Source organism: Magnolia sinica, chromosome 5 (genome assembly GCF_029962835.1).
Source record: "Magnolia sinica isolate HGM2019 chromosome 5, MsV1, whole genome shotgun sequence".
NCBI lineage: Eukaryota > Viridiplantae > Streptophyta > Magnoliopsida > Magnoliales > Magnoliaceae > Magnolia > Magnolia sinica.
Window position 1 is genome coordinate 98,322,584 of NC_080577.1, and position 10,250 is coordinate 98,332,833.

The 10,250-nt window shown below is 41.0% G+C and overlaps 1 protein-coding gene across 2 annotated transcripts; it reads left to right on the forward strand.

Annotated features, from left to right (window-relative positions):
• Nucleotides 1-5,208: 5,208 nt before the first annotated feature.
• LOC131246394 (cytochrome b561 and DOMON domain-containing protein At3g07570-like) lies at nucleotides 5,209-10,250 on the forward strand. 2 transcript variants are annotated; one of them, XM_058246480.1, is made up of 4 exons: nucleotides 5,209-5,511; nucleotides 6,685-7,084; nucleotides 7,880-8,163; nucleotides 9,916-10,250. In XM_058246480.1, exons 1-4 carry the CDS (start codon nucleotides 5,326-5,328, stop codon nucleotides 10,174-10,176), a joined length of 1,131 nt encoding a protein of 376 aa, XP_058102463.1. In that variant the 5' UTR covers nucleotides 5,209-5,325; the 3' UTR covers nucleotides 10,177-10,250. The 2 variants fall into 2 exon arrangements, with proteins under 2 accessions (XP_058102463.1, XP_058102464.1); XM_058246481.1 differs by having other exon boundaries at nucleotides 5,213-5,511; nucleotides 9,932-10,250.

The window sequence follows — 10,250 nt, forward strand, 5'->3', positions numbered from 1 at the left end:
ATCGAGGATCTCGATGGCATCAAGTTGTATTAAAAAACAAAAACAAAAAAAAAACAAAAAAAAAAAAAACCAAACGTTTCAACAACCAACATGGATGTTTTGAATTTTTTTCGATGGCATCGACCTCTACTTGATGGCATCGGCATACGCTGTTATTAATAGATTTAAGACATCAATAACATTACAAAGGTTTAAGAAATGGATTTTTCTCTAAATGAAAAGAAATCAAAGATACATGAGGAATCTGAGTCTAGTGAATATGATCCCATAATGTTCACGGATCTCTGCAGCCATGATTAAGAATGAGATGTTTCGTACTACAACCTTTAAAGATCTCATTAACTAGGCCAGGAGGATTGAAAAATATTTTTGTATCCTAACCTTTAAGGATCCCGTAATCACCAAGAATCTTGGACCGGTAAGGAAACCCGAAAGGGTTTACTACCTCCCTTTAATGTAAGGAGTACACAATGAAGAGGTTGGGACCCTACACTAAACAAAATCTCTCTACATAGCAGAAGGGTTGCTTATCCTAGTTTAGCTTTAGAATCACTTACTTTTGTCCAACTATGCTGCAAGCTACAGCTGTTTACGTGCTATGAATGGCGTCACTGTCACAGTTGTGCACGAAAGTCCTATGCGCATTGGTGGTATACAGTGTATTGACGTTAGCAAGTTAAGTGGGTCTGATCATGGTGCATGTGTTATATCAAAACCGTCTATCCATTTGGCGAGCTTGTTTTAAGGCTTGAGACGAAAAATAATATAGATCTAACTATTAAGTGGGCCACACTGAAAAAAGCAGTGAAGATTGAACGTCTATCATTGAAATCCTTTTTGGGGTCACAGTCTGATGGAAGTTTTGGATGATTTCAAATTTGTTTTTCCTCTTAATTCAGGTCTTTGTGACCTTATGAACAGATTGGATGGAAAATAAACGTTATGGTGGGCCCTACAAATTGTTTAAAGGTAAAAATCATTCTCAGTTGCTATTTGTGGTGTGGTTTAGATAATCTTTGGATATGATCCATTTTTTTGGATAATGCTCTAAAATGATCTATATATATATATATGAACAGTGTAGATGTAATAAATACATCACTATGGGGCCATATAACTTTGATCTCCTTTGAACCGTTTGTACAACTCGCAGCTTGAGGAGCATCAGTGCTCGTCTTGTCATGACACGTACCTACACCTAGCGCGTAAGCCTGCTACATAGCTTTGTGTGGTACACCTACAAATCCTCTTGCTATTGTACGCAGTAAACTCTGTGGGGGCCCACCTTGAATGCATGTGATTTATCCATGCCGTCCATTCGTTTTTACAGATCATTTTAGTGGTTGAACCCAAAATTGATGTATATCTAAAGCTCAAGTGGACCATACCACAGAAAAAAGTAGAAGTATCAAAAGAACTACTCCAGATCGGGTAGGATCGGATCGGTCCGGATCCATTCGGATTGGGTTTTCGGGTCGGGTTGGGTCGGATCAGGGCTAATCCGAACTCGACCCGAAAAGATTTCGGATCTGGATGGGGCTACCCGATCCGCACCGATACAAACCGTCGGTTCAATTCTAATCGGGTCTGTTTTACCTAGCTCTACACACGACAAAGTCCAAACGAGAACAATTCATATTTTATGTGGAAAAGCCCTTACGAAAAAGAACCATGGCACAAAGCAACGATTAATGCACTATGAAAGTAAAAATTACAAGAGATGGAGTGTTACCCATTCGAACAAGTCTCGAATCCACTTCACAAGCCCTATCTATGCCCTTAAAACCCTCATGAATGAATTAGAAAGCCCTAAAACACCTCTATTATTTTCAAATTTCGATTACACCCGATATATATCAAATCTCACAACAGGAATAGGAAAAAAATCCCGCACTTAGCAATTCTACGCGCGCGCTTATTAAGACTTCGATGGCATCAACAACCCATCGAGGACCTCAATGACATCGAACACCTTCGATGACATCAAGTAGAATATTATAAAATAATTTATTTAAAATTTTAAAAAAAAACCGTTTCAACAATCAACGTGGATTTTCTGAATTTTTTTGGTGGCATCAACCTCTACTTGATGGCATCGACAGACCCTGTTATTAACAGATCTAAAACATCAGCAACATTACGAAGGTTTAAAAAACGGATTTTTCTCAAAATGAAAAGAAATCAAAGACATGAGGAATCCAAGGCTAGCAAATTTTCAACACTTGAGGTCTTGGTATCGATCCCTAGTGGGGGTGGCAAACATGGAGTGTGTGTACTGACATGGGTGTGTACTAACAAGCTAACCCAAAAAAAAATGAAAAAAAATAAATAAATCTGAGTCTAGCGAATATGATCCCATAACGTTTGTGGATCTCTGTAGCCACGTTAGGAATGAGACATTTCGTACTACAACCTTTGAAGATCTCATTGACTAGGCTAGGAGGATTGAAAAATATTTTCGTATCGTAACCTTTAAGGATCCCGTAATCACCAAGAATCTTGGACCAGTAAGGAAACTCGAAAGGGTTTACTACCTCCCTATGTAAGGAGCACACAATGAAGAGGATAGGACCCTATGCTAAACAAAATCTCTCTACATAGTGGAAATGTTGCTTACCATAGTTTAGCTTTATAATCATTTACTTCTGTCCAACTACGCTGCAAAATGTCCGAATCTTAGATTGTTGTTCAACGTCATTGCTGCAGTATGCACATGAGTAGTATAAATATCTACGACATCCAATCGTCGGATTCCAAAAATCAACTAAGCCCTTAGAAGATCACACATCGGTCACATCCTGCTGACCATCTACTTCAATTGTTTATTTATACAAGCGAGTGCAAGTATTTATATTTTATTTATTTCTCTACTTATTTTATTTCTTTACTGATTGTACTGAGTTTCAAATACAGAATAACATTATAGCTTTTAATTTTAATCTTTTTCGGAAAAAAAAAAATTCTCTTTCAGAATGATAAACTCTTAACCCTTCTAAATCGCCTAATCACTTACAATAATCAATGGCTAGGAAGATGATGGATCTCACATATCTAGTCTTAATTGGTCTATCTTAACACGTGGGGTCATAACTAAGCCTTTGACATCCCCACATTAATCACGCACATTTGACTGACTATGAGCCTTCATTAACGTAGCCTTATGTTTGATTGAATAGCAAACATCCTCCACCTGTAAATGAGCCATTCGTTAGAACACCCCTGATCGGAAGATCCTAGCCACTAATCACAGCACTCTTTTCAGTTGAGCATGGATCCTTGCCATTTTTCCTACTCAACTACTATTTCTAAGCAAAACATCAAAAGATTAGGATCGTCCGATCGATTTGATTTTTTGGGCATGGTCCATCTGCAATGGGACCCAACATACCAAGATTACCAAAAGACGACCCCACTTGTCAGAACAGCAACCCGAGTACTCGAATAATCTATTAATCTTACGTACTCAACCGATTCAAATCCATTCGTTACACCAACCCTCAGCCATTTTCTCCACGGGTCCATGATACACATCAACCGAATGTTAGATCCTGACCGTCCAATAGGCAAGAGATCCCTTCATCATACGCAAATGACAATTTTAAATTACCGTTCAAATCGCATTGATTAAAGTATAGAAAATTCACGGTTGGATAAACATTTAGGTAGTGTTCAACAACTTCCGAGTATGTCAATGAGACAATGACAGAGAGAGAATGGAAGAGATCTGATGCCTACGGAGAGACGGTTTGCCACCATGTTGCCGAACGTACACGTGGCGTGTGTATGGTGATCTGAACCATACATCAGCCAGGTCAGACATTGAATGGCCCACCAACTAAAAGTTACTTTGATCGGACTGTGCTAGATGGTTAATCCATGGATTTTTTTTTTTCTTAGCGTCTATTTGCATATCACGGATTAAAGAGTCTGAATCCTCCAAAAACTGTAGTTTTCTGTTTATGGTCAATTCACTATCGGACATACTGAATGAACGGTTCTGATCTCGTTCAGAATGCTATGTGTATGGTGATGACGTGGGGACTTGTTGCCTCCTATGCTCCTGGAAGTACTGGATTAAATCCGGTAGAAAATGGACCGTCCAACTGCTGTTGATGAAGATTGTGTATTCCTACAAGAAATCACATTTCCATCTTTACCCTTCTCCAAGCAACCTCGGTTTCTAATTCGTGCGTCCAAGAAACCACACGTGTGAACATGCGCGTGGAACATCCAATCTGTCAGTCAGGTGGGCCCCACATCTAGATGCCCTGGCCAAGAATCAAATCTACTCCACCCACTAAGCCGGCCATGATGTGGAACGAAACGGACGGATAAAACAACTCGGCCAAGCTTTCTTAGCCGTCCATTCTCTGCATGCACCTGGTAAATTGGACTGACCGAATTCTTGGGCCTGTGTATCTACCCATAGGGCCCACCTGATGGACAGCTCGGATGTTCCACAACCGGTGCTACATAGGCACGTGTTGTGGGGTGCATGGGAGGATCGCTACACAAGCGTGTGGGATTTGTAAACCTCATATATATAATTATTATTTATTAATTAGAAGAAAAATGATCATTAAACCTCCTTTTTTTTAATACCCACAGCTTCATCATGCAGACACTCTGTAATGGTTGACATGCACCTAAAATGAAAAAAGGGGTGTACCATTAAAAAAGTGGTGTAGGAAATGTGGACCACATAGTAAGTTAGTTGAGCTCATCAGACGCTCAAACGTTTAAATCGAATGATCTGGACCGTCCATGAAGTTCATCATACATTTTTTGTACTCCCATACAAAAATTACACTGATCCGTCCATTCCAACCTATGAACAACAGCTTATAAAATGGACGGTCAGGATCATTTATATAAAGATAGGTCCAATCAACAATCCAAGACACTTATTTGTTGAGTCCCATCATGGATTGATTATGTTATAGAGAATCACCTTCATCAGACAATCCTAACCATCCCATCATGGCTTTAAATATTGAAGAATATAAAGAAAAGGCCATCTTATGGATGGATTGGATCATCTGATCAGAATGATATTTAAATGGTTTTCCAAAAAATACATGATGAATCTAATGAACAGTCCGGATCGGCCGATCGATGTGTCCAGTTGAGCTCAACTACATATGATCACTTCCTATAAATGATATGACCATATGGGTGCTAGTTTCCTAACCATAAAATGGAATGGTTCCAACTGCTCCATCGTCACTTGTAACACCCAATAATCGAGATGAGTGGACCATTCCACCAGCATTTTTAAAATCCAACCATCTATCGTAACAAAAGTCCCAGAAAGAAGAAGAGAAGATGGAAATGAAGATGTCTGTTCTTTCTATCCTTTTCTTAGTTTTCTTCTTTCAACTTTCTTCTCTTGGGGTTTCTCAATTAGATTCTTGCAATTCCAATCTCAATCTCAACAGTGATGCTGTGCCCTTCAATACAACTTCTCTACGTTGCAATCCTGTCTGGGGTGCACATGGTTTCATCCTCAGGGTAAGTTCTTTATGGTTAGTTTTTTTTTTTGGAATGATCATGTACGTTAAGATCTGTGTGGGGCCCACTTCATATCTCAAAACTCAGCTTGATCCATAACTTAGGTGGGACATGAGGGAGAGGGAAGCCCTGTATAGAAATTTCTGAATTTTGGGTCTTCCATGTTGTGTATATGTCATCCAACCCATTAATCAGGTAAGTTCCATCCACAAGAAGGGACCCACAAAAAATCAATTCGTTCCAAAACTTTGGTGGGCCACAACAAGTGGATTTAAGCGTGATCGTACATTTCTCCTTGTGATGTGTCCCCCCTGAATTCTGGATTGTGATGGCTCTGTAAAAGTATGGTCGAAGGGAGTAAGGTACACCATATGTACGGTTTGGATTCTACATACACATCACGGGTGGGCCCCACAGAACTCCAAGTATATGATCGTTGCCCGAGTTTTTTCTTTGGAAGGTGTGAGGCAACGCGTCCACCGTACACGTGGCATCTACATGCGTAAGCTGATCTCGGTTGTCCAAAATACGGGCCACAACGTGGACGGTATGTACCCTGATGGTCATGCTGATGGGATGATCGTAAATTGCCAGTCGGTGAGCGTTGGAAAGAAGGCGTCAGCGGTTGGAATTTTATGGGTGACGTCAACGGTTGAGATTATCCGATCAGTTTGATCATCGGGTATTGTGTCCATGAAGGGGCCCACCATTCGGACTGTCCAAAACTGTAGGCTGGATGAGTTGTTGCACCTTAGCTGCAGCTTGCTTGATCACACCACGACCCATGTTCTAATAGCTTTTCGTCAGATGTTATGATGTTTTAGTACCATCCAGTCCGTCCATTGTACGAGATACCTTCTTCTTCACTCCAAACCAAAAATCTATCATGGTCCATAACTCACGTTGGCCACACCAAATAAATATATAGTTTATAGCCATGATTATACATTTCTGCCTGTGTTATGTCCCACCTGAGTGTTGGATAATTTTTTTTGTGTGTGAACGGATAAAATGATGATATTCATCATATGGACGGTTCGGATTGCACATAAACATCACCTGTTTGCACAACATACCTTGAATTTATGGTAATTACCATACATTGAGGAGTACGTGAGACATATGGTGATTTACATCGATAGCTGGCATCTAACACTGTGGACCGCTTATCAGTATGCGCAGAGCGGGCCAAGCTTGTGGAGCTTTGTTCTATCTGCGCCGGATCCAAATTCATACGTCGCAATGGGGTTCTCAAACAACGGTCAGATGATCGGATCGAGCGCAATCGTCGGTTGGATCTTGACGAATGGGACCGCAGTTGTAAAACAGTACCTTCTGAAAGCGAAAACTGAGAGCCAAGTCCTCCCAGATCAGGGGGACCTACCACTCATCAACGGATCGACGGTGATCATATCGCAATCGTCACGCCTATACATTATCTTCCAATTGAACACCGTCCAACCACTATCGAATGTGATCTACTCGATGGGGCCCAGCAATGTAGTGCCCTTATCGAACGGCATCTTGTCCAAGCATCAAGATAAGGTGTCCACTCGGCTAGACTTCGTAACAGGTATGCATATGCCAATATACACTGTTCCAACATACATAGACGGGCGGCTTGGACTTATGAGTAGAGTTGGGCAAGGGCGACTAGACTTACCTGACTTGACTCGTCCGACTCCTTCATACTCTAGTTGAATGGGTGAGTCGGTCCAAACCCAGTAGGCTTCACCCAATACGAATTCAAACCAAGTCAAGTTCAAGTTGCCTGATAACTTGACTCAACCTTACTCGAAACTTGATTCGGTCATATTCAACTCAATTCGAAACCTAACTTGATTCGAATTTAAGTATATATATAATATAAAAAAACCTTAATTTCTAAGTATCTCCGACCTTACTTGCTGCAGTCAACCTCGACCTTGACCCCCCCTCTCTCTCTCTCTCAACACGGTGCCAACTCAACCTGACTCGGTACTTTTAATCGGGTCATTCTCAGTACAGATTAGTCTAGGCCGAACCCGGACTCGAATCCGGTTAGGCATGCTAGACTCGGTACCGAGCCGGGTCAACTTCGGGTCATGCTTATTTTAAAACCGGATTGAGTCGGGTCAGTCGTAACTCGGTCTAACTGGACTTGATGCCCAACTCTACCTATGAGCTAGGTCCGTGGACTGGCCTTGGGCCTGTCATGGCTGGGCTTGGGTCGAGTCATCTTAGCTCGAGCCACTGGACCATGTGTGGCCCACTTGATCAACGGATTGATTAGAGCAATCGTGTGGTAAATGGGATTGGATTGATTTTTGGGCAGGGCCCATTTAAGGTACTCTTGCAATTTAATGGGACTGTTGTTTTACATGTGCAGGTCAGAGTTCTATGAACGCCCCATATACGACCCTAAGGAGGAGTCATGGGATATTGAATATGGTGGGGTGGGGCATCCTCATGCCAATAGGGGCCATCTTTGCTCGCTACTTCAAGGAGTGGGACCCATATTGGTTCTATGCTCACGTTTTCATCCAAGCCGTTGGATTCGGCTTGGGATTATCCGGCGCGATCATTGGATTTAGCCTAGAGGACAAGCTCTCGGTCAATGTAGACACCCACAAAGCCCTCGGGATATTAATCCTCGCCTTCGGATGCCTCCAGGTCAGTTTCGTTGATGCTCGAATTAGTGATGATGATTGTGTTCATATCATGATTCATAAGCATATGGTTCATATATTTTGTAACTCTATTATGTCCTAAAATATCAGGGATCGTATAGTGTCTCTTAAAATGAACTCTAGCAACTTAGAATTAGGGTTCATATATTTTGTAACTCTATTATGTCTTAAAGGTTTAATTTGGCTCCGATTAGGGTTTGCCGGAGACTGGCTCATTTACTAAATGGGCCAAGAATTTTGACCCAAAATCGATCCAACCATTCAATTGTAATCAATGGTCACGATCAATCGACCCAAAATGACTACACTAATGCATACATCATGTGTATGTATCTATACTCAACATCTATTAATTTGTTTCGAGTTATGGGTCTAGTAGTATAGCGTCGCCTGGCCCGACCCATTAATAAACTACCCCGGTCGGCCAGGTTGGGTAGGGTTTAACCTAAGTTTGAACCATTTACTTAAATGGGCCATATTTTCTAACCCAAGCCCGACCCACTACCCATTAGAAGCGTGTGTGCCAGTTGAACCATGGGCTAACCTGACCCGAGCCATTGCCGCCCCTACTTGGAATGTACACTAGTGGACCGTTGGACTGGGCTTTATCTAGGAACTAGTTGAAAAATGAGCCATGATGAACCTGTTAGCTTTTTTTCCCGTTTATGCTGGACTGGACCTGATTTCAGGCCATGTCAGGTCCAGGGCCTAATCTAAGCCCTCATGTGAGTCCCATCTGACTCGTCCGAGTCAACTCGGACTCGGTCGGACCTTATCCAATGCTCTCAGACTAGTATAGTTATAGTGCTCCTAGTTGCACCCGTTTTCCTGGACAGTCCAATCAACCGATCTGAACTGTCCATTAGATCCAGAACACATTTCATACACTTCCATGTAAAAATTGCACAATAAGATGATATAATCCACCGTTGATTTGACCTTTTTATTTTCTACAACCATCCATTTTCTGAGCTATGGATGACATGATTCTAATTGCATAACAAAATTAATTCTTTAGAATCATAAGTAATCCATGATGTGACCTAAATAATAGATGGATCAAATTTCTGATTAGAATTATTCTTGTGTAAAAAATCTTGACCGTTCACATTAAAGGCCATTGATCAAATGGTTATAATTTTCAAATCTGTATGATTTTCACATGGTATCCCATGAAATATGTGGTGGACCTAATGAACAGTCTAGATAAATGGATTGGACATGAGCATTTCCCAATAATAGAAATCAAAATTGATATGTTTTTGTAGCCGGATGATCCGTTCGTAAAATAAGCTTATTTTTTGAGTGGACCACTCTATATATGAATGGCTTCTAAACCGTCGACCGTAAAAGTGGGACACCCAAAATTTTAAGCTTTTGATTGTTGTTTATTTTTTTTCTATGGTGTGGCCCATCAAATATCATTGTATTGGCTTTTTTTAATGGTTGGATTTATTTTAAGTAAAAAAAAAAAAAAAAAGTGGGCTGTGCATTAAAAAAACAATGGATAATCACTGTCTTGAAGGGCTGTTTTATGTATGGGCCCACCCCAATGCATGTATGTCATCCAACCCGTCTAATGCGGATAAAACCAAAAAGCATACTGATCCAATCATCAGGTGGCCCACCATCTTAGTTTTGTGGTTTCAATTGATTTTACGTTGTTTGTATCATGTGACCCACTCAAACGAGTCAATCTGAGTCACCGAGTCATTCACCACCCATGCTGACGAAGGGACTGGATTTTGTAGCTGACGGCGTTCCTGGTGCGACCCGACAAGGGATCCAAGATCCGAAAGTATTGGAATTGGTATCATGGCTGTGTTGGGAGAGCTCTAATTGGAATTGCAATAGGAAATGTATTCTATGGAATATCTCTGGGCGGAGAAGGGAAGTCTTGGAATATTGGTTATGGGGTTGTTCTTGGATGCTGTGTTTTGCTTGCTTTGGCTTTAGAAGTTCGAATGCACCTTCGAAAGAAATAGTCTTTTATTAGGAGAGTGAGACTTCATGTAACGATTTTCATTACAATCAAATAGACTCCTGGTCTTCTGATGTTTCCTTGTTGAA

Coding starts and splice junctions, on each gene's coding strand:
- LOC131246394 (XM_058246480.1), top strand. CDS start 5,326: ATGGAAATGAAGATGTCTGTTCTTTCTATCCTTTTCTTAGTTTTCTTC. Junction 5,512..6,684: donor CACATGGTTTCATCCTCAGG/GTAAGTTCTTTA, acceptor ACCGCTTATCAG/TATGCGCAGAGCGGGCCAAG. Junction 7,085..7,879: donor TCGGCTAGACTTCGTAACAG/GTATGCATATGC, acceptor TTACATGTGCAG/GTCAGAGTTCTATGAACGCC.